The 26,113-nt window shown below is 34.3% G+C and overlaps 1 protein-coding gene across 11 annotated transcripts in view; it reads right to left on the bottom strand.

The window, feature by feature from the left end:
* PPFIA2 (PTPRF interacting protein alpha 2) overlaps positions 1-26,113 on the bottom strand; it is a 455,764-nt gene that overhangs the window by 357,395 nt on the left and 72,256 nt on the right. For 8 of the 11 annotated variants that reach the window (XM_074325351.1, XM_074325350.1, XM_074325355.1 and 5 more), the window contains one exon: positions 19,496-19,549. The exons of the other annotated variants lie outside the window; for them this stretch is intronic. In XM_074325351.1, coding sequence (XP_074181452.1) covers positions 19,496-19,549 — 54 coding nt within the window. The remainder of the gene's footprint in view (positions 1-19,495; positions 19,550-26,113) is intronic. 11 annotated transcript variants of the gene reach the window in all.

Here is a 26,113-nt window from a genome sequence, read left to right as displayed (position 1 = left end):
GAGCATCTTGTGTCTCCTCTTCTTATAAAGATAGTAGTCATTGGATTTATAACCCACCTTAAACATGATTTCATCTCAAGAGACTAAACTAATTACATCTACAAAGATGGTATTTTCAAATAAGGTCACATGCCAAGGTTCTGGATAAACATAAATTTTGGGGGGACACTTTTAACTCACTACACTCCTCATGTTATTACATCTGCCCAGATCATTCATTATCTACTCTTCAAAAGGTTCATCTTTTTAAAGTTATTTCCTCAGGGAGATCTTACTTGACCTTGCCTTCCATTCTTAATAATAGCTCCCCATTGTTTCCTTCACACCAGTCAAGCATGTGTAATTTCAGTGGCACATTTTATATGTAGATTATGATATATATAGATAGAGATATATACATACTAAATATTAATATATAAATGTAAAACCTACATATAGTAACATGTGTTTGTATGTGCACGCACACACACGCACATGCACACACACACACACACACACACACACACACACACACACTGTGTGATCAGTTAACATGAGAATATTTTTAAATTTAACTTTGCCATGGCATGTATTCAGCAGAAGTTAGCAAGAAACACTGGGATATTTAAGGAATAGAGAAAAATAATAAAATCACCTAAAGAATGAAGAATACAATTGAAGAAGAAAATAAAATAACAAACATCTGTAAATCTAATCTGGTATCCATGATACGAGAAAATGGAAATGTAAAGTGAAGGCACATGATAACGACACTTTGTATTATATGAGGTGTTGAGAAAAATACATCTGAAGTTCTAAAAAATTAAACATAAACTGTCAGTCTATTAATTGGAGTGTAAGGATTATAGAGTTCTCTGATAGAATGAGCAAAACACAGACTGTATCTTTGGCTTCCAAAGAATGCAATATTGGAATGGGGGAACGCAGAGAAGAACCTGCTTGTGTTTGATTTAAATTGGAGGATTAGTATAAACCTATGGTTTAAAAAATTACACTTACACACTCACACATATTTCCTAACTTGTGCATTAAAAGAGCCTAAAAGCAATGGTATCAGAGAAGCAGTGAGCATACTCTTTCCCGCTAAAAGATACCAGGGTACCTGAGTAAAATTGTAGATCTGGGGCAGGCAAAGTCCTAGATGAGCCTGGAACATATTATCAGAAAGTAAGGCAGTAGTGCCATTTGCGACAACATGGATGGATCTTGACATTATTATGTTGAGCGAAATAAGTCAGAAAAAGTTGAGAACCATATGATGTCACTGATATGTGGTATATAAAACTGAAAACAACAAAAGAACAAGACAGGGGCTGGCCCAATGGCTCAGGCGGCTGGAGCTCTGTGCTCCTAACGCCAAAGGCTGCCAGTTTGATTCCCACATGGGCCAGTGGGCTCTCAACCACAAGATTGCCGGTTCGACTCCTCGATTCCCGCAAGTGATGGTGGGCTGTGCCCCCTGTAACTAAGATTGAACACGGCACCTTGAGCTGAGCTCACAGATGGCTCAGTTGGTTGGAGTGTGTCTTCTCAACCACAAAGTTGCCGGTTCAACTCCCGCAAGGAATGGTGGGCTGTGCCCCCTGTAACTAACAACAGCAACTGGACCTGGAGCCGAGCTGCGCCCTCAACAACTAAGATTGAAAGGACAACAACTTGACTTGGAAAAAGACCTGGAAGTACACACTGTTCCCCAATAAAGTCCTGTTCCCCTTCCCCAATAAAATCTTAAACAAAACAAAACAAAAAGAACAAGACAAATGAATGAAGACAAAAAAACTCATAGATGCAGGCAATAGTTTAGTAGTTACCAGAAGGTAAGTGGGGGAAGGGGTGGTATATGAGGGTAAAAGGGATCCAATATATGGTGATAGAAAGAGAACTGACTCTGGGTGGTGAACACACAATGTGATCTATAGGTAATGTATTACAGAATTGTACACCTGAAACCTATGTAACTTCACTAACAATTGTCATCCCAATAAACTTTAATTAAGAAAACAAAAAGAAAAAGAAAGTAAGGAAGTACTCTGAGAATGATGGGGACTTTTCAAAAGGACAAGGAGCCATCTTGAAAGGGGTCTGCTGGTCAAATCTGGAACAATCTGAATATCAAAAATAAATAATGACGTTTTTGGATTAAAAATTCTTGAATAAAAGAAAGCATCTAAAGCCTTTTTCCATGTCTCTTATAAAAGCGTCTTTGTATGACTACACAGACACAATAAACACTTACTTGTAACATGGGGGAAAAAAACTGGCTTGCCAAAGGCAATCTTACAAAGGTAAATGAAAGGAAAGTAAGTAGCCTTCTCAGTCATTCCTATTAAATCCAACTTTGACAGCTAACAATAAGAGAACTACATGAGTGGTTACGGATATGCTGCTTGATGTGATATCAAAATCAAACCTCTATAAACTTTAGCAAAACCTTTATTTTTGTAGTTACACTTTGGAAGTACAGTATTTTTAATTCTTGTCACATCTTCAGCATTAATATAAATAAAATTTCAAGTATCTGCAGGAATATTTCTTGCTCTAATAACTGAAAATGGAATTCTTTTATGTCCAAATAAATATTTAAAATTGTTTGAATAGCATTAAAAAATGTGAACTTAAGTTAATGCTTTGACAATTTTAGAATTACATTTCTTATGAGCTAGAATGTGGCATTCTTCCTGTTTCTTATGACATCCAACATAATCTAGTTTAGATAAGCTAATCAAGTGTGCCATATAATCCAATCCAAAGAGTTGATTAGTGCCCCCAAAGAAATTGATCCATAAGTAAGAATTTCAAAGAGAGAAAAAAGAAGGAAGGAAGGAAGGAAGGAAGGAAGGAAGGAAGGAAGGAAGGAAGGAAGGAAGGAAGGAAGGAAGGAAGGAAAAAAAGAAGGAAGGGAGTTTTACCATGTGGTCCAGGATATCAACTGTGCTCTTTAGCTTAATACTAAAAACAATACCACGTAAAGGCTATTTTCGACTAAAGGTTTGTTTTGTTTTGTTTTGTTTTGTTTTGTTTTGTTTTGTTTGCCAAGAGATAGTAAGTCCTGATATTAACAAATATAAGATAAACAAAACATAATTACAAGAAACAAGTTCCAGATATATTTTCAATATTTCAAAAGCAGACAAACATAAACCCCTACTTAATTATTGGTAATAGTGTATGCATTTTGGTGATTTGCTTTTAGAATTAAAAGTTCTGCAAGAGAAGAAAAACAAAATATTGCTTTTAAAATCTTAATTCTGGTATGGGTTATCTTTCTTTACAATGAATGTAACACCTCTTTAAATACCTTTTTCCATAACAATTTTAAATATGTATAAATACGAGGTGTGATCAAACAGTACTCTGGATGTTTAAATTAAAAAAGATTTATTACAGTAAAAGACACATTGTCATTAACTCCCCTTGCTTCGAACATGCTTATTCCATCGTTCTTGCCACTTTCTGAAGCAATTCTGGATGTCCTCTTTTGTGACTGTCTTTAGTTGTGCTGCCATGGCTGCCTCGATGTCCTGAATCATTTTGACGTTGGGGAAGAGCCGGAAGTCACACAGTGCCAGATCCAGTGAATAAGGTGAATGAGGATATACTGTAATGTTTTAATGTGACAGAAATTGCTGTATACAAGAAGCATCTGACAGAGTGCTGTCATGATGGAGGATGATTTACAGCACAATAAAACACACCTCTCAACCAAAGCTCACACCCGACTGACTGCACTGAACAAGTTGAAACTTGTCCCATACTGTTACTAAGATTCCACTCACTGCTTCCCATATTGAAGATCCCTGCCTTTCCATTGGATGGCACTCAGCAGCACCATTTACCTTATTGTTTGATCACAACAGAAAGGCTCCATGTCACACATCGCTTCAGGTACGACAATTTCTGTCAAATAAAGACATTATGGTGTGTTCTCATCCATCTTATTCACCAGATCTGGCACCATGTGACTCTGGCTCTTCCCCAAAGTCACAATGACCATGAAAGGTAAATATTTTGAATTGATCCAGGACATCAAGGCAGCTACGACAATGCAACTAAAGACACTCACAAAAGAGGACTTTCAGAACTGCTTCAGAAAGTGGCAAGAAGGATGGAATAAGTGTGTTTGAAGCAAGGGGGAGTATTTTGAGGGGGATTAATGGCAATGTGTCTTTTACTGTAATAATTTTTTTTTATTTAAACATTCACCGTATTGCTTGATCACAACTCATACATTCATGTTTGCAAAAATATTCATATTCCTAATTCTCTGTGGGAAGTATATTACATAATCCACTTATAATAATTCCTCTTCTTTTCACTTTTAAAAATTTCAAATTACTGTGAAAGTCACATTTCATTAAATACTTTTTGTTTCATTAATTTTGTATGGTTAGCCAAAAAATAAGTTCATAAGATCTATCTATTAAAAGGGAGTGATTATATTATTTCTTAAATTGGATACAACTCCAGCTGTTAAATATGGAAAGATCTGGAACACCTATTGTGTTTAGTTAAATGAAAAGGAAAGAAATAAAGAAGGAAATGTGAGAAGAAAAAATATTACTAAATAAAAATAAACCCAGCCATGTATCTTGATAAGTGTAAACTACTTAATATATACCTTTGATGTATAATTATTTTAAAACTATAAAGTAATTTTCTCTATATAGTGAAAGCATACGGAGAGCTGCAAATATTTTAAAGGAAGAGATTCTCCTGAGTGCACATGAACACGAAAAACAGTTGAGTTTATGGTAAATATTATTTACTCAAAAAATATTTGACTAGGGTGGCTGGATGTCTCAGTTGGTTAGAGTGCAACCTCTTCACAACAGGGTTGCCAGTTTGATTCCCACATGGGCCAGTGAACTGTGCCCTCCACAACTAGATTGAAGACAATGAACTTCCACTGAGCTACCAGTGGGTCAACCGGATGGTTCAGTTGGTTAGAGTACGAGCTCTTAACAATAAGGTTGCTGATTGAGTTCCCACAGGGGATGGTGGGCTGCGTCGCCTGCAATTACAGATTGAAAACAGAGACTGGACTTGTAGCTGAGCTGTGCACTCCACAACTAGACTGAAGGACAACGACTTGAATTGGAGCTGATGGGCCTTAGAAAAACACACTGTTCCCTAATATTCCCCAATAAAAAAATAAAACAAAAAATATTTGACTAAAATAATGACAAAAAATATTTGACTAAAATAATGATATTGACTAGTAAGGAAGTTCACTTATATTTCTAGAATGCGGAAAGTTTAACATTAAAAATAATTATTATATTAATATATAATGATGTTAAATCATTACATAATTTTAATAATTATGTGATAATTCTATAAAAGTATACCATTATAAATAAATGCTGAATTTTCATCTATACTTTGTCTGTATCTATGTAGACAATCATATGATTTTTTCCCTATTAATTAACATGATGACTTACATTCATTGATGTGTGAACATTAAATTAACCTTGCATTTCTGGAAAAAACCCAACTAGGTACTGATGTCATATCCTTATTATTGCTTTATTTTATTAGCTAAAATTTTAGGTTAGCATTTCAGGCTTTGCTTTAAGATTTTTCTGGCCTCATATGGCAGACAGACCAGACCTTAGGGTAGTCTCTATGTCCATGTGATTTGCTTCTAACTAAACAGTACATGGTAAAGATAACAGGATGTCATTCCCATCATTACATATGCATGTGCATATACCGTGTTTCCCTGAAAATAAGACCTCACTGGACAATCAGCTCTAATGTGTCTTTTGAAACAAAAATTAATACAAGACCCCATATTACATTATATATTATATTATATTATATTATATTATATTATATTATATTATATTATATTATATTATATATACCTGGTCTTATAGTAAAATAAGACTGGGTCTTATATTAATTTTTGCCCCAAAAGATACATTAGAGCTGATTGTCCGGCTAGGTCTTATTTTGGGGGAAACACGGTATGTGTGTACACATACACATACATACAGTTCACATATATGTGATATGTTATATATATATACATATATGTGTATATATGTGTGTGTGTGTGTACACACACACACACACACACACACACAGAGAGAACCAAAAAATGTATAGAAAGGAAAATTTTAAGAAAGGAAAATTATGTTAAAATTGTAATACTCAATATATACTGATAACAAAAGATAAATACAAGTCACGTTTGACTTCTGCAATTACAAGAGGTGCTCAGAGTGATTACCATCAATGTCCAGACACTTCTGATTACAGCGAACTACTGCTTGAGCAATGTTGACCAAAGTGTCCACTTGTATACATATTTTTGACACCCCATTTTTTGGCAACCCCCCCATACATTATATACCAACAATCATGTGAGTTTGGAAGAAGACCCTAAGCTCCAGATCAAAATGCAGCCTAGCCTACACCTTGATTGCAGCCAGTTAAACCCCGAATAAAGGACCCATCTAAGTTACTCCCAGACTCCTGACACATAGAAACTGAAATACTAAGTGTGTTGCTTTAAGCCTCAAAAGTTGTGGTAATTTGTTACAGAGCAATAGAAAACTAATACACCTCATAATGCACCTCTTGTTTCTAACTGTCTTTTAGAGATTTTAATAGTTGGTATAAATCCTTCCTTAAATGATTGTAGAATTTACTGGTACTGGAAGTCATCTAGTCCTGGAGTTTTCTTTGTGAGAAAATTTTTTATTGAAGATTTCATGTCTTTATTGTGATATATTATTTGCATTTATTATTTCTTGTGTTAACTTGGTTAAGGTGTGTTTTCCTCGGAATTTCTCTATGTCATCTACAGTTTTAAATTCATCAGCATAAATTGAGTTCAAATTATCTTATTATTTTAATGCATTTGTATTGTCTCACTTGTTTATTTTAACAAACCACTACAGAATTATAAGATTTTTAGAAAATTAACTTTTAGATTTGTTTATGCTCTGTATTAAATATTTCTAGTTTATTAATTTTTACTACTAGATTCATTATTTCCCACTTTCTATATACCCTAGGTTTTATTTGCTCTTTTATTTCCTAGCTTCTTAAAATTCATGCTTACATCATCTGTTCTTAGCCTTTATTTTTTTCTAATATACATATTAATACTATAAATTTTTATCTAAGTGGGTCTTTAACTGTCTGGTAAATGTGTCAATATGTAGTATTTCAATATCATGGAATTCAATTTGTTTTCTTATTTTTATTTGGAATTCTTCTCTGACTAATGAGTTAATGAGAAGTATATGCCATATTTTCCAAAAAATTTATATTTATAGTTTTCTGTATTTCATTTTTTGCATTAATTTCTAGCTGAATTCTGTTATTGTAAGAAAACATATTCTGCATAATTTCAATTCTTTGAAATTTGTTGAATCTTCCTATATGGCTCAAAGTGGTCAATTTTAGAAAATAAAGTACAGGATTTTCTATATATCACTGAAGATAAGCTTGTTTATTACATGCTCAAATTATCATCATTTTTATAACATTTATTTCCTTGTTAAGTCAGGTACTGTGAGAAGTATTAACATGTTCCACCCTGACTGTGAGCATTTTTATTCTCTTTTTATTTCTGTTATTTTTATTTTCTATATTTTAAGTTTTTGTTATTAGGTGCATAAACATTTAAAATTTCTATCTCTCTGGCATACCAATTTTCATATTTAAGTATCTCTCTTTTGATATTTAATTTTTTATGTTGTTTTTGATTACCCTGAATGACTATACTCATACTTCCTGATATTAATGTTGCCGAACATGTTTTTTATTTTTTTGTTTTAACCTAGTATTATATGGTATGTTTTTCCTATCATTTCAGCTGCAACCTTTCTTTATTCTCATGTTAGATTTCTTTTATAAACTAAACATAGTTTTTACAAATTCATTCATCCAATCTTTATTTCACATTGACCATTATTTATATTTATATTTAATGCAATTACTTATATACCTTTATTTAAAAGTTAGAATAATGATGTTGCTTACAATGTCAAATTTTAGTTAATTTATTGGCTCTGTAGATGTAATATAAATTAAATGAAACCCAGTTTTTCTGGATAGGTATACAAGATTTTTAAAACAGTTTTGTAGAAAGAGTTGTCTGTAAAAGAAACACAGTAATTCACGTCATTACCCATTTTAATCTGTGATAAAGGAAAGGAAAAGTAGAGAAAATAACTAGCATTACCAAACTTTTCAATATAGTTCAATAAAAACATAAAAGGTTTCTATGAGGAAAATATTAGCATATCTGGAAAATGTGTTATGTATCCAGAAGATGATTTAGCAACTTTCAGAGGACCTTGGTGAGCTCTTTTTTCTAATATTAAATTTTTAGTATTATAATTCTCCCACTTTTATTACGATATGTATAATTTTCTAAAATACTTCAATAGCTTCAAATATCTTTTTGAAAAATAATTTAATACCCTATCATAAAATCTTTAGGGCATATCCTTATTATGTGGTGTTCTGGAATAAACAGATTTTAACTGAAAGTAAGAATTCTGCAGAATCTCAGCTTTAGATAATCAGATTATTTTTTAAAGTGTCTGTAGTGGTATAATTAATATTAAGTGAAAAAAGGATATGCATACAATTTCAAGCACTTACATTTTGCTGATTCATGTTTCTCTGACTATGCATTTGAAAAAGAGACACATGTTCCTTGGGAGAGATAGAGGGCAAGGAAGCCCTAATACAGCCTCCTCTGGAAGCCAGATGAGGGGAAAAGGGAGGATCTCTAGCCAAAGCAGTTTGTACTTTCTTACCCAGCCAACCTATGACGAATACTAATTGTGAAAAGAGGCAAACCCTCAGAAAACTTTCATCTTGCCAAAGGAGATAGAGAGAGCATCATCTCACTGGGTTCCCTGGAAAAACAACAGTAGCAGCCCAGCATCTGTGCAAGTCCTGTTGCCTCAGGCGATGCTGGAATTGCCCATCAGACCCTCCTTCTTAGAGAGCCAGTTGGATGCAACCATAGCTCTTTTCTGGAATGGCCAGGCAAGCATCATCAGCCAGTAGCCTAATCTCACTGAGGTTGAATAGGTGTTTAGCTGTTAAGCTGTACAAGCACATGGAAGGTGTCTGGGGTTTCCTGAAAAAAGTAACCCATACATACTTCTAAAAAGATATTTAAAAACCAGTTTTAATTTTATAGTCTAAATAACTTTGACAAGCTTTGCAGTGGCAAACTGTATTAGTTGCTAAAGCTTATAGAATGGACTACTTTTGAATACCAAGGAAAAAAAGATCCTTGATTTCCTTCCACTGAGAACAAAGATTTTAATTTGATGTAAATTAGCTCTTCAAAACCTGGTTCAACATTTACCTCTCAAAATAGGTTGTCCCAAAAAATAAAAATAAAATTCCTTAAAACACATTTATCATCATTATTTCCATATAACACAAAAGTAATTATTTATCTATATACCCTTATTTACACTTATAAATCATGTTTTTAAAAGAAACAATTGCGAATTAGAGTGCAAAACTCTATAGTACTGAGTCACCTTTTATTTTTTCTAAAGTTCCCAGAATAGTACAAAGTACACAAGAGACATTACAAATCTACTTTTTAAAAAAAACCTTAGTTTTACTTTATATTTTCATATTTTAATGAGCAATTATATGTATAAAGCTGTATTCATCTGTCTTTTCAGATAAACATCCTCAATTATATGTATCTTTGATCAAGAATAAAAAGTTTCATTTTATTGTGTTAGATAAGAATGGTCTAATTAGGAATCACCCTTTTGTTTAGTCAAGGATTTAAGAGACTAAAAAAAATCTGTCCTGTAATTTGTAAGAGGAAATATATGTAGTTGTACATATACTATATTTTACATATATTTATATTTATATATGCTATATATAAATATATACACATATATGCAAATAAATTTATGTGTAATAAAATTAAACAGAAATAGAATAGAAGGTAGGGAAAAAAAGAATAAAATACAAGTATGTACAATGTCTGTAGTTGAAATTATTATTATTTTGGCCAGAATTATGATAGGTATTTTGGGGAGCAAAGAGATATAAATTAAAATAATTCATATTGAACTCAAAATTATATGATCAGGAAATTTATTATTTTAATGTGTATTTCAATGTTTTATTATTATTAGCAAAAATAATATATCTTTGCAATATAACTTTGCAAGTTCCTGATTTATTTTACTTATTTGTCCTTTTTCATTAACATATTGGTTTCCCTTCAAAAAATTTTCAAGTATCTTTATTCTTATAGATTGACTACAAATTAACAGTAAGTTACAAATAAGAATCTATTTCTAATATGGAGTTGTTTTATTACTCTAAGCTTCCCAAATAACTTGACCAATACTGGAAAAATCATTTCTGAAATGTTTCCTACCACATTAACCATCAGTGAAACAATATGCTGAGCGATCTCAAAAATGCTTCCCACATATAGAGTTATTCTAAACCCAACTTTCAGGTGTTAGCCTATGATTCGTATCTCTGCTCACATTCATACTTAGCATAATTTAAACTTTTGAAAATGGAAAAACACATTCTAATGTGCCCTCCAATTAAGTAGTTTGTGTTGAAATGTAGGTGCATAAATAGCTCTAATGAGTAATGCATTAATGAGTAGGAAAATACCTAACATGGAGATATTTTGTTACCAAATATGCTTAGTATTAGATTTCTCATTATAAAATTCCTGCATAAGAAATATCTTTCATCATTTTGACTAAATATTCATGCCACCAATATCTGAAGTACCTATTCTGACAAGTTAAAATGTTAACACGTTGCGTACGGATCACGAGAATCTTCACGAGGGATTTAAACCCCGCCGTACGCAATGTGTTAATAAATTAATTAATTGACATGAAGTTGTTGATTTCTTTCTTCCCTATCCCCCATCCACACTGGTCTATAGGAAACAAACATCTGATTCAGTTTTATGCTTATCCCCAAACCCAAGGGATACACATTAATTTCTTCTTACGTCTATTTCATGGAATCACCTGCTGATATAGCTGTTGAATAAATATCCAAACACAGAGCTAACAATGCTTCCTTCTACCAGTCATCGCTTTAGGTCTACCCCCATTCAGCTGTGGAGAAGCACACCCTTCTCTCCTTCACAAGCAATACTCCTGCAGCACTCCCTACCAGCTGAGTCCTTTCTGATCTTTTAGAGGATCTAAAGGTGGTGAGTCACACTGGCATGACTGACACTTGCAGTTATCAGTTAGTAAGTCTGTGGAGAGTATGTGTAGCACTTCTCCATAGAGAGTATAGATACTAATTACCAGTGGTACTACCCTTTGAGCCTTTCTATAAAATTCTGAATCAACAAAGTTCCAGTTCACATTTTTCACTCTCTTATTTGTTGATGTTTTCAATACCTCGTTCACATTTTTTTTCCATCTAACACCTATCAGTATCATCATTCCTGGTTCATTCATTTGCTCATTAAATATTTACTGAAGGCCTACTATGTGCTTGGCATTTTTCAGAGCATTGAGGGTGCAACTATAAATCAGACAGCTTTCAAGAGGCTTATATCTAGTAATATTAAACATGACAAATAAGTGAGATATACAATATCCAAACTATATCCTTCTGATTTTATATCACTGCTTTTCCCCCCCAGTGGCAAATATTTGAAGTTATCTTTGAATCCTAACTATTTCATCACTGTAAGATTCTTTTAATACTGTTTTTGTAAGATTTTTTTCTCTGCCATTTTAATTCTTACTACTGGGTTTCCCCCAAAATAAGACCTATCTGGACCATCAGCTCTAATGCGTCTTTTGGAGCAAAAATTAATATAAGACCCGGTCTTATATAAGACCCAGTTTTTTATATTATATTATATAAGACCCGGTCTTATGTTAAAATAAGACCGGGTCTTATATTAATTTTTGCTCTAAAAGACTCATTAGGTCTTATTTTCTGGCTAGGTCTTATTTTCAGGGAAACGGTACTATGGTACTACTACCATAGCTGAAGTACATCCATGTAATCTCATTTCAGAATTATCATAACAGCTTCAATCTCTTTCTTCATGCAGTATTCTACTACTGTTATCATTTTAAGTGCACAAATGTGATCCTATATATCATGTGGTTAAGAGCATTTGTTTTCATTCATTTATGCAGCAAATATGTACTGAGGAACTCTTAAGACAGGTATTATTCTAGACCCTTGGAAAGAATAGTGAACAAAAGAGACAAAGCCCCTAACCATAGGGAGTTTATATTCTAGTACAAGAAAACAAACATTAAACACACAGGAGGAGGGAAGAGAATATTGGTTGTTCGTGGATGATCTCTCCGTTAAAGAAGCAGTTGAACTGAGAACTAAAAAAGTGAGAGAATAAGCCATGGGAGTACCCGTGGAGAGAACACAGCTAGCAGAAACAATAGTAAGTTCTTGTCTGGGTAAAGAAATAGCTAAAGTGTCAGTACAACTGAGTGGAATGAACTGGGAAAGGATCCACAGGTTCACCATAGCTATTTAGAAGAGACTGATCTTGAGCAGCTAGAACATTTATTCTTGTTTTCAACTCTGGTAAGCAGTCTTGGTGGGATGCATCAGTAACCTGTTTACGGTCCTAACGAGGCACTTTTTTCCATTTCTATTAGCCAGAGATGGGTATTTCTTTTGAAGGAAAGCATATTCATCAGGGTTGAATCAGTTACACTCTTCTTGTTGTTAATATCTAGCTGGCTGCTGTTAACTACTCCAATTATTCCAAGTTGGACTGGTATAAACCCTCCCATTAATATATCCATGGCTTCAGTACCCACGTCCTAGAGATCAAGTTTAGTGACTACAGCTAGGGTTCTTCAACCGTCTGGATCTGCATCTCTGGAAACTTTAAGTGGCTCTGATGTTGCCGTATCTGTATTAGCAGCAGTGACAATGCGCATAAGGAAATTTAGATTACTGATGAACCAAAGAATGAGCTCTCTGATTTGAAGCTCATTATACTTAGGTTGATTGACTATAGGCACCTTGGTCATTACTGGCAAATCCACAAATGTCAGACTGACAATGCTAGGTGAAAACAATCTGAAGATGTATTGGTTCAAGGCTTACTCCCTTTTTATTTCCTGAAATCCTTTCTTTTTGGTTTTTATTTTCTTGTCAAATTTCATCAAAATCCACGTAAAGCTTATTTTCGGTGTGAAGAAGTTTACTTCATTTTTCTGCTTTAACACCATTTTCTTCTCCTGTTATTTTCTATTAATCTTCAGGTAAAACATGAACAAGCTGCAGAATGAGAGGTGCCCAGGTGACAAAGGCAGTGCCTCTGAGAAGCAGTTCTTTCCCATGAGGCTTTCGAATACCGAGGCCTTTCCACTGCACTTTGTTCCCACCACAACCATCTGAGGCAACTGGATGGTATGATGGCGGCACCCATGTTGTTGAAGACATCCTAGAGCTTGTTGATAACAGGAATCAGTGCCTCCATGATTCCGAAAACATGGAACCCCCACCTGACAGGCTGCAGCAATGAATGGGGCCAGGGCCCAGAGCCAACCTCCTTCCTTCTGTCCTCAGGAGCCGGTACCCATTGCAATCCCCTTACCTCTTCTTTCATAATTCAGCTCTCGGAAATTGTTTACTGTAGCCACTGAATCCAACTCTTTCATTTAACCTTTCAGGCCCTGGAAAATTGATTCTACTGGAATTATTCCACTAAAATTACTCTCACCTAAAACCCTTTTATCTTCTTCTTGCTAAATTTCAATGGGCACTTTGTTCTTGAACTCTCAACACCGTGAAACTGCTAACAAACACTTTCACCACCCTCTCCTGATCTCAGCAGTCATGATTCCACATCTTCCAGGTATTCCTTCCTTGTATCCATCTTTGTTTTATCTTTTCAGGAGGCATACATTTCCTCCCATCTTTCCCTTTCCTCTGATCTTTATTTAATGCTTTTCTTCCTCAGGGAAGAACTCTCCTATATTCTGAAATATCTTATTTTCTCACTCAGAATACATTTTTTGGGGGAGGGCAAGGGAATGACTTCATCAACTCCAATAGTCACAATTAACTATTCTACATATCTAAATCAATAGCTATAAACCAGATCCCACTGTTAAATTCCAAAATTGTTTATATATTCCCAACTCTTTCAGCTCAATTCAATGTGTCCCAAACTGAACTCTTTATCTCCCTTCCAAAAATTCTCTCTCATGGGACTCTTATCTCTATATATGGTAACTTCAACCACTCAATTGCCAAACCAGAAAGTTCAAAAGTCAGCCTTGACTTCTCAATAAGTCCTATTCTCCTCCCTCCAAACAACTACCAGTTCTTGTGTATTCACTATGTCCTTAATATCTCATGAATCAATCCATCCCTCTCCATTCTCACTGTCACTCTATAGGCTCATATTAATAATTTAGTTTTTTACTCAAAATAGAATGTTGACTTTCTCCTGTGACATTACCTTCAATTAGTTTTATAATATAGTGGGATAGACCAAAAAATAAAAGTTACCATATTGTTTTCATCATCATGCTTTGGATGATTGCAAGAGACTTTTTACTGGTATCTTTCCTTTATCCTTTTCTCTAAATCACTCTCCAACCAGAACCAAGAAAATGTTTCTAAAGGAAAGAGCTGAGTAAATGCCTCTCCTGTTTAAAAACTGTAGTGGGTCCTCATGATCCTTAGTATAGGAATTTCCTTCCATGAAATGTCTTATTTCTTGCCCTGACAGACTTATACCTTCTATCTCACCACTAATTCCTATCCTCGAGCTTATTTCATACTCTAGCCACACTATTTCCTCATTTTTTAAAACCTATGTAGATACTACTTCCTCTGCTTACAACACCGTGCCCCATCTTCCTTAGTTGGCAAACTTCAACTCATGCTGCAATTAACAAGTTATTTCCTTTTATTTACCTTCCTTGACTCTCCAGTCCCTTTTTAATCCCTCCAGTTGAAGTACATAATCCTCTTACTTTCATCACATCCTGTGCTTACTTTATACTGTAATTGTTTTTTACCAACATGTCTACTTCACTATATAATTCTGAAATGAGAAAGTGTATTGTTTATCACTGTATCTACAAAACCTAACCAAATGTCTAGCATGCAATGTACACTCAAATATACACTGAATTCTGACCAAAAAAGAAGACAAGAATGAAAGTAACTAATATAGAAATGTAACATTCAGGTAGAAATAAATTAAATTAGATCATGATTCAAATTCACATTTTTTATTCCCTTATCTTTTGGAACAAATGAGTAGAATATTGGCTGTTTTTGAACAATCAAAGTAAAATCAATTTTGGAGACTTTCAAATTTTAAGATCATGTATAATTTAAAAATATATAACTTGGTTTAAACAGCACCCTCAGGAAATTAAATTGGTTTTCAATTCTGTGGAGTGTTTACTCAAATTGCTAAGAACCATCAGGAAGACCATTAAAATGAGAACAGAAAGTACAAAATACGAAGTGTACAATTTTGGTTCCTCAGTGGGGAAAAAAATTAATAGAGCTGGAGAATGTTCAGGACAGTGTGCACATCAAACCCAAGGCTAGGAATTAAATAGGGATTCACTTTTTAATCATACTCTAGAAATAGAGAGAACCATTAGCATCTGGATAAAGGAACTTAGAACAATTAAAAGTACTAGCTTGTGTAGAAAGCAAATTTATAGATCTTATTACTCCAAGGTAACGAATAACAAGGAAAGAACTGAATACCTCTAGTGACATTCCTGCTGTAAGTTCTGGAGGAGGCAATGAGGTGAACTTGACGCAAGCACCAATCACAGCCCTCTGAAACAGCACACTTCCACATTTGACCAAGGTGTTCAGGGATATGTTTCATGTAGTCTAGGATTTGGCCCACATTACTGCTTATTAGATTTTGTCTATATTAACCCTTAAAATGAATCAGAAATAGTAAGAAAATAGTCACTTAATAATCAGCATGTTTCTTAAACCCAATTAAAAAGAGAAAAGTCCCCTCATTGTGTATGTTAGTCTGCTTGAGTCTACCAATAAACTTAATATTTGTGGCCACACTGAGCTACTAAATTCCACTGTAGACATAAACCTAGCCCACAACCTGGGACAAATCCTGGCTCCCGGCCAAGGTTTGGCCAATGCCTCTAGGTCATTGGCTCACTGGCTCAAGAAAGGACAACAAACTGTCACATTACTAGTTCCACCTGGACTGCATATCCACAGCTCTCCAGATACCAGGTACAGCTGGTACAGCTGAAAAAGAGTGTTTATACTTTGCACCCTAATTTTTCAGAATCTGAAATCCTCTTGGCTATCTGAAGTTGACTTACTTAGACCATATCCTGGCCTTCCTAAAGCTGGATGACAATTTGATCACCTGGGACACCCCCAATACTTTACAGTTCATAAGTTTTTCACATTTTCCTATTGCTAATATTTAAAACACTATGGCAAAATGGTTTAGTTTTAAAAAGCACCAGTTAATAATATTTTATCCTTTAGATTTTCATTATCTGTGTTCTTTCCTTTTATTTTTACATATAAATATATGCTATATTGTTACACTAGAGGGTAATCTGTGATCCAATTTCTGTAAATGAAAAACATATGCAGAATGCGGAATATCTGATATAATTTTTCAAAGACAATTCTAAGTTAACATTTAACAGGTAATATTTTTCTCACTGATAGAAGAATTTATTTTCTGTGATAACTACATGATTTAGAAAAACCTGCAACTTTTATTTGCTGCAGCAACTAATTTTCTGGTTCTGAATTACAAAACAAGCTTCTTGAAATCCTTTACAGGAGGAAGGCATTATAAAAGTTCTTGAAATGACCCTGAAAATCATGAATGAGTGATTATTTTATTTATTAGCATTAAAACTGACACTATTTGAATTTTTAAAATACCTACTTAGCAATTATTATTAAAAATATTAATGCAAACTATATTCCTGGAGTTCCTCAAATTTATTCTTACCAGGTATGCAAATTTATTTATAATGACATTTGCAAAATTTGATACATTTACATATACTTGCTATTTGAAAAAGTGCAAAATTCACCTTTTTTCTAATGCTGAAGAATAATATTTATATCTACTTACAGAAAATTTTGCAATTCTTAAATACACGATTTACCTTTAAAGATGTATCTGAGATTCCTATTATACTGATAAAGAAATGAGTCCACAGCCATACATCCTTATAAGAGACTATTCATTCAGCACTTTATAGATTTTGTTCAATGAGTGAAAATTATAGGACTTTGAATTTCTTACCAATGAAAATTTCATCATAAAAAGGGTTTAGAAATACAGTTAATATTTATACAAAAGGCACAACTTTAGAAATGGATAATGGATAACATTACTTAGATGATCTATTACAAGCCATTTTTTTTAAAAGAAAGAAAAAATAACATAAAACATCAAATGGATTTAGGTTATGTATAATTTAATCTGATTTTCAGTTTTCTAACTCCGAGGCAAAAACTTTATTCAAAGCTTTATTTTTAAATGACTGAAGTAACCCTAGGACACTATTACCACTTCACTTTCATACTTAAGACTACTTTGTAGAAGCTTTAGAGAAGACTGAAAATGATTTTATTACATAACTCCTGGTAATATGCTCTGGATTGCTCTTTAACAATGGCAGACACTAAATTTATGTGTACTTTTACCATTCCCCTCCCCAATTTCCTAAACTGTTACGCACTCTTAAATTTGCAAGATGTTTTCCACTCTACAAAAAGTTAAAAAGTAAGCACAATCATTAAATTTCAGAAAATGTAGGTAGCAGTACAAAATACCCATAATCATGGCAGACCATGGCCAAGAGAGAATCTCTATCTTCAAAATATTATCAATTCTGTCTAAAGAAAAAAAAAGCCAACATACACATATGTATACACACACACATATACACACACACACATACACACACACACACACTTCACTTTTAGCTAACAGGAATGAAGTTGACTAAATTTGACTTCAGGACACCATCTTTCTTTTCTGTGACTTTTTTCCCCTGCAAGGGACTTCTTTCAATAACTGGGTTTTATGTCCACTCCATCTTTCATATTTGGAAAGATGCTTTCTCAAAGGGTACGATGAACTCAATTGTTTTAACATGTAAACCAGCGGTAAGAGTTTTATCACCACTTGTAGAAGAGAGGTGTTCAGGGATAAATCCTTTTAAAACCAACTGATCTCTAATTTTAGAATTCTTTCAGGAATCAGTGAACAGGTGAGGAAATTATTTTGAAGAAAACAGATTTACTTTTCTAATAAAAGTTAGATGTTATGCACAGACATGGTACAGGCAACTCAGTGAAATTACATCACATAAGCAGTCACCTGTACTACTTACAGAGAGGGCTGTCACAAGGCACTTCCTGGGCAGACTTACATTTCATCTTGTCTTATACTACAATGTAATAGGTCAGGGACTAAATACAAGCAACTATCTGAAGACAATACTTTTTTTTTTCATCCGTGAATAAACTCAGAAAGTGAAAATAAAAGAAAGATAAAGGATTAACATATGTTGTTTAGCCTACTTTTGAAGCACTTTGATGAAGATTAGATAACATCATGAGACACATGAGAGGGAGACAGGAGAGAAAGAGCTACAGTTGGAAGTTATCTTTTTAACCTCTCACTGGTATTTTAATATAATAAGGTACTTCACCTGGATGTCTAGATGAAGTATAGCCAAAAATTGATAACATGGGGTTCTACATGTTCCAGATTAAACCACACAGTAAAAAGCAAATGGTGATAAAAATTAACGCATTGACTATTTGTTGAAATATATTGAATCTTAGTATTTTAGATATACAGCACAAATTCATGTTTGTACTTCAAACATGAAATCACAGGAATATTATTTTAATCAATGTTTTCTGAAATGAGACATCATAGAAAGGACCAAAATATTCTAATACTAGACTATCAATTGCTTTTTATTGCTTAAAAATGGCAAACCTTTAAAACTTTAGAACACTTTCTCTAATATTCTAGAAGCTTCCTGGGTAAAGTATGAAAGAAACAGCAATATCAAGAATCAATAATGTTGATTAAATGGGCTGATAAAATAAATTTTCTCAGTAACTAGAAAATGAATTGCAACCCAAATCATACATTCATACTTACAGTGGTAACTCCCAAATCCCAAAGGATTATAACTTTTCGTGTAGCCCATTAGTAGGACATAAAAGTATCTGTATATGCTAAGGAAGCCTTTATTTTATATTTAGAGTCAATATATGGAGATGAATTTTATGAGTTATTAAAACTTTTTAAAACACCAAATGACACCACAAAGCAAGTTCACCCTTTTGTATTAGTTACTGCAATAGCTATATATTTCAAAAAAGCTACCTAAATGACAAATTGTATACAAGTAACTATCTGATGATCCGGTGTGTACATAATTCAATTAGTCAACAGTTATATTTAATGAAGAAGCTAACTTACCGGTGGATCAGCCCCCTTAGAACCAGTCAGACCTCCTGTTAGGGATTCGATATCCTGAAAAGGGGAGAGGTGTTGATTGTAAAATGCTACTCAACGGCATGGAGAATTTCCCAATCCCACAGAGTAATATTTTCTTTAAGCTACAAACTTAGGGCACTCAGCTACATTGGTTTTGTTTTGTTTTTAAATAATCTTGCTATACAAATGCTATACAACTAACCTGTATCTAAAAATTTAGATATTTTCTCCAACTTTGTACAATCTATAAAAAGAAAAAAAAAATACAAACAGACTAATTATTCCTGAAATTTGCAAAGAAAATGGCTCTAGGTGGGAGAGCAGATGTTTTGTTGTCTAAGAAGCTGAAGTGAGGGCAGAAAATAATAAAGAAAATTTAATGAAACTGCAATTTAACATAATATTTGCAAGAATATTAATTCCATGGAAAATACTGAACCTACAAAAATTTTCAATTTTTTATAGTCCACTCTGTTACTATACATAAAAGATGAAAAATATAAAGCTAAGGATAGATAATCTATGCTTTTACAAGGATCAATTGCTAGTCCTGTCAGTATCCAAAGAGTAATCATTACCTGAGTAATGAGTATAATTGTTAAAGGTATCACAGAGAAATGGGTGAGCCTGTGACTAACTGGAGAGCATGCACCCTGTTTACAGGGACAACTACAACAGCTCAGCCTTATCCATTGTAAGACTTTGGTTCCAGGGTTACCAATCATATTACTTTCAAAAGAAGCTAGAATTCCAGATTTTTAAGTAAAATCTCTCAGGAGTCTAAGGTTTGCAACTGTTTTAATTTTTAGATCACCCTCCCACACCCCCCAAATGAAAAAAAGCTAAAACAAATCTGTTTCTTCAAAGGCTGCTGGATAGGAGTTTGAGGCTAGATTGGAGAGTTACACTTTTTGCTAAAAAGTTTCTTTCTTGTGACCCTGATCACCTCTTATCTGTTTGCATCTCATTGTAAGTATAGCGTTGCGGAACCTGTTGAAATACGGTTGCAGTTAAAAGGTCAAAAATGAATGATACTTGAGTAAAGACAGAAGGAACAGAAAATTAGATACTTATGATAGGAGAAAAAAACACTTTGCTATCAAAAAGATTTATGCTACTACTTCACTTGGGACTCGATTGCATCGTTTCCCTGATATCTCAAAAAATGAGGAACTACTCTTTTTCCTCCCCCATTCTAGTTCCAAAAACAGTTTATAAGAATCTCTTCCAATGCTGCAGGCACCTGACAGAGAATTAAGGCAATTTAGAATCAGGAAGATAACATGGTAGAGTCTAAGTCCTTGCTTCTCTTATTTGGGCAATGTTTGAAACTAGATGTTCTTTCTGCCTTCAACTTCAAGAGAGCTTCTGGCTCTTAAAAACTAAAAGATCCTAATTAATATGTCTGCATTGCTAAGTCTATTTTTAAAAGGCCCTCTCTCTCCATCCTGTTGAAATTCTTTATTCCAACAGTGCGCATACTATAAACAACCAAATCACCTAAATTATTTGCTCTTACATGTTAATATTCCTATTGTCATCTGAGCAAATTATGTCCTTATATAATAAAAGTAAAGCATAAAACATATTTCTAAGTTGACAAAATATTCTTTTTTAATCCAAAGATAAAACACAAATTAGCAAATTGTTTTAGAATGTTATGAAATGAACTGACAAAATTTGGTAGTAAAATGGCTAAAACATTATATTGACAGAACTTGAAACACACAACCCATTCTCCTGTTATGACCATGACAAAAAAAGTTATATTCATATGGAAGATTTCTTCAAAGTACATTTAAAATGAAAGGAAATGATGTTAAATACATTTTGAGTTAAGTACATTTTGAGTTAGAAAGCTATGAAGAACTGAAGGTTTTAGATTTTCTGATGGTGTTACCCGAGAGATAATAGAGAAATTGATTCAGATAAAAAGTATTTTAGCAATTTAGTTGATGCATTTTGTTGAAATTTGTTGATGCAAATTGTTGAAAGTTCTATCATGAAGACTTCTTGCTATCACAGATAAATTGGGCCAATTTTCAGATTTCTAAAATTTTAAGCTTTTCACAATATTCATGGTCTTGAGAAAAATAAAGCAAAAGTACAATTTAGAAGCTGAGTGGAAGTGGCATTGATATTTACGGTTTCAAATGGGTTGAATTAAAGCAAATTATGAATTTGTGGCTCTAAACAGTACAGATGTACATTTTTGTTCCATTTGTTCTTTTATTTGAAAACCAATGTTTGAGCTTATGTGTTAGCTTGAGTATAAGTTTAAAAAGAGTGTCCTACTTGGACAGACACCAAGGTTAGACATGGCTTCTCTCTCACTTGATGCAAAAAGACAATTTTCAGGTGTAAATAATGAGCATAAGTGTGCATTAATGCATTTATGTGGTCAAATTAATAGGTGAAATAAATCAATCCTTTGAGAAACTCTGAACATAATTAAAAGCAAGTCAATATTTTTGATGGTTTTTAAATATTTTATCTGCAAAATATAACTGAAATATTTGACAATTGTGTCTCTCTTGCTATTTAAATGTCTTTTAATATAGATAACGACAAAAAGAGACATGAAAAAGTAAATACATTGATATCTTAGAAAGTTTTTAAACTAAATAATGTAATGTTTGATCAGAAAAATTCAAAACAAACTCTGTTCATTTAAATTCAATAGCTAATAAAAATAGCTACTACTTACCAAACATTTACTATATGGCAGGCACTCTCTAAATGCTTTATATACATTATAAACAGCCTTATAAGGGACTTATAGCGGCCTTATATGTTAGTTACCTCTTTTCTCACTTAATAGGTTAGAAGCTTATATACATACCCAATATCGCATCGCTATTAAGAAGTGGGGTTACAAAACATATTTGCTCCCTTGTATCACTTCTTAAAACTGCATGGGAATCTACAAATATCTCAAAATAAAAAAGTTTAATTGAAAAATGAAAAAAAAATATTTGCATGGCTCCAAGCCTATATTTTTCATACCAGTTGTGAAGGCACAGCTTCCTGGCATCCTGGTGACCTTGCATATATCCCCACAGGCCATTCAGCAAGGCTAAACCATAGGCTGGCCTAAGTCCTGGAGGGATGTCCTGTGAGCCTCCCAAGATGGTGATTAGGTAGTCTCATGAAGAACTTTCACATGGCTGTTTAGCATTCTCCTCCCTCGCACCAATGAGGCATGGAACTTTCTACCTCACTCTCCCCACCACAGATCCTGCTCAGGCTATCAAACTGCCTGGGTGCAATACGGAAATGGGTGCACCACTCTTACTGTCTATCATCTGACACATCCAATTCAGAGTTGTCCTGTAGAAAGAGGGACCTGGGCCAGGACTAGAGGGAGGCAAATCATGTGCTGAAGGTGCAAAATTTAAGGAGGTGCTCATTCTAAGGGTCATAAAAGTGCTAACTCTGCACTTGTAGCACCCTGAGACTAAGTGCCTCCTTAAATGTTGTGCCCAGCTTCATTCTTAGAGTCCTGCAAGAACAGGGCTGGCAGTTATACAATCCTGGAAATGAGTGACTCTTTAAACTTTGTGTTCTAAGTACCTTACTTATCTCACCCTAGTCCTGGCCCTTCTAGGGACCTGGAAAGCTGACACCACACAGTGACCTTGTTTATGCTGTATACGCAATAAACTTTTTAAATCCATTTGGACTCATTGTCTCCTTCCGAGTCAAATCTATAAAAGTGTGGCCAGCCAACCTGGCACCTGCCTGTGTGCTGTTGCTCAGAGACTGCCTGCTGCCTACTACCAGTATTGCATAGCCTCCATCACATGGGTTGTTTTTATCTATACAGAAAGAAACAAACTAGCATCCATTAAGTATATGATCAAGTTTATTTCTTGAAAAGAAATGTCAGGTAATGAAAGTTTCACTTTCTTCTCCAAGGCGTCAAATACCTAAGTGCGATTATTAGCCAGTCTCTGACACATACTCTGTAGTCAGTCTCTTTTAATACTGAGAAGCTCTGCCTCTGGGTAGGAAACCTGTCATCAAAGGCTGACCCCTGCATCAGAAGTCTTAAAGGTTGGGAAGGTTGACCTGCAGTTGGAATGAGGCAATCAGTGTCACAGCTCTCAGTGCAGTGAGATTGGAGGGCATCCTGGGGCATAGGTATCACCTCAGCACAGGTTTAAAATAAACACGTTGTGCTCCACTGATGCTGTGGGTTTCCCACCTGTACCGACTTTCCCTATGGTCCCAGGCTCCAAGAGTTCACATATTTTCCCCTTGACAGACAATTTGAATGACAGAGCTATAGGGAATCATGTGGTTTTCAGTGCAAGTCATTACGGTCAGATGTTGTAAGCCCTGCTTCCTCTGTGTGGAGGTGGGAAATGGGATTTTAGGCTCATTTGGGGCTATTGTTGGATCCTTATTCTTATCCCTGATCCTCCATTTATGGTCAAGAAAAAGATATTATAGTATGGGTATCAAATACATTGAAAAAGAAGAAAACAAAATTCTAAATAGTTCATTGACTCTAATGATGCATGTGCCATAAGACCCAGAACATTTTAAAATCTCATAATTACATTTAAAGTTAATATTCAGTTTTCAAGTATTTCTCTTCCAAAAAGTCACTTTATATAATACAAAAATATTTAAAGCATTACAATGTTATTACCAGCTATGTGTGTTTTAAAATTTGATTTATGCATGTTTATAATCTGGGACTATTTTATAAATTATTTGAGCAAAGTGAGTATATTTCAATATAGAGTACATTTTAGTGCATTAAACAATCTATCAAAAATGTATCGGTGCAGTGAAATTAACATAAAATAGTAAAATAACAACTATTTTTATTGAATGATTGTATTTAAAATTTGTTTCAAGGTCTTTAAAAACACCTGATTGAGGTATTTTATGTTTGTAGAGAAGGTTGCACAAACATATATTCAAAATATCAAAATCAAGCATTTCTCTCATCCCATTCATAGAAAAAAATCCTCAAAATATCCCTCATCTCCTGTTATCTCATGATGCAGGCTTTGTCCCCACTACATCACTGCCACTGCTCTTATCAAGGTTGCCAATGAGATCCAATTGGCTGAGTCAATTGCCAATGTTCCATCATCATTGTTCTTGATCTCTAAGCCACATTTGACACAATGGACCACACCATCTTCCTCAAAATACTTCTTCTCTTGGCTTCCATTTAGTTTCACCTTCTAAATGATCTTATTTAGTACCACAGCTTTAAGTACCATGTATTCTGATGAATTCTGAATTTACAATGTCAGCCTCAATTTACCCTCTGGGATCCACACTGCTACTCGAATCTTCACTTGAAAGTATAACAGTCATCTAAAACTTAGTAATGCAAAATCAAACTTGATTTTCACCTGAACCCTTCCTCCAATTTAGGCTCCAGCTCTAGTGTTCTCCATCTTGACATGACCATTCACCCTGTTTCTTAGGTCCAAATCCATGAGCAAATCCTGCCAATTCCCTGTTTAAAATATGGCTTAAATTTGACTATTCCTTATCACCTACATTCCTATCATTCTAACCCCTTGGACCATATCAAAAATATCGCTTCCTGGGACTACAGAAATGCTTGCTTCCTAACTGTTGGCCATGCATCCGTCATATCTCCCTGCCCCCATGTATTCTCCACACAACAGTAAAAATTATCCAATCAGGTAGATAAGATTACTCCCCGGACCCAAACCTCCCATGGGTCTGCCATTACCCTTAGAATAAAATGCAAACTTTTTCTTGCATTTTTTTTTGCATTTGTGCATTTACTCTGTCATGCAATGCCCTGTGGTGATCTGGCTTTGGCCCTCACACTGATCCTGGTTTTTGCCATTATCCCTCTCTCTCTCCTGCCATCCAGTCACATTGGCCCCACTGCTGTTTCAAGTACAGTCCAAATATCGTTCCTATCTCAGGGCCTTTGCACATGATTCTCCTGCTTAGGATGCTCATTCCCTAGATATCCTCCTACTTAACTCACTTCATTCAGATCTCATTTTAAATATCAAAATCTCAGACTTTCCCTAAAGGTCTAAATCAATGACAGTTATACCCAGAAACAAATGGCAAACTCAGAAACACTATAAAGGAGTGTTTAATAAAAGGATACTTTGTACATGTAGGAAGGTTTAGTGGATCCAAGGAATAGTGAAGCACAGGGCCTAGCAACAGCTGGAAGTCATAACCACCCCAAGCCCCAAGAAGGTGAAAACTCTGTTGTCCAGAGTCCAGTAAGGAAGGGTTGAACACCTCTCATCAGCCTCTAGAATGCTTGCAACATAGGGGAGGCTCAATAAATACTTTTTGAATGGATGACTGACTGATTGAATAAATAAAGCTCATAAAACCATTTTTTATACACAAAAAAGCTAAGGCTCAGAGGGTATACATGATAAAGTAGTTCTCAGTTTTGTATAAATGTAGCACGTGGAAAGCATGGCTCCAGGCAACAGTGGCTGCACAAATCTTTATGCAATGCCTGAATGAACAAACTAAGGAATGACTTGTCCAAGATCACACAGCCGGTGACTGCTGGAAAGAAGCTTTAAAATAAAAAAATGCCAAAACCCCAAGCCCACTGCACTT

The sequence above is a fragment of the Rhinolophus sinicus genome, linkage group LG02, assembly GCF_036562045.2.
Source record: "Rhinolophus sinicus isolate RSC01 linkage group LG02, ASM3656204v1, whole genome shotgun sequence".
Taxonomy (NCBI): domain Eukaryota; kingdom Metazoa; phylum Chordata; class Mammalia; order Chiroptera; family Rhinolophidae; genus Rhinolophus; species Rhinolophus sinicus.
Note: the sequence above shows the minus strand (reverse complement) of the source record. Positions and strands in the feature narration are given on the sequence as shown.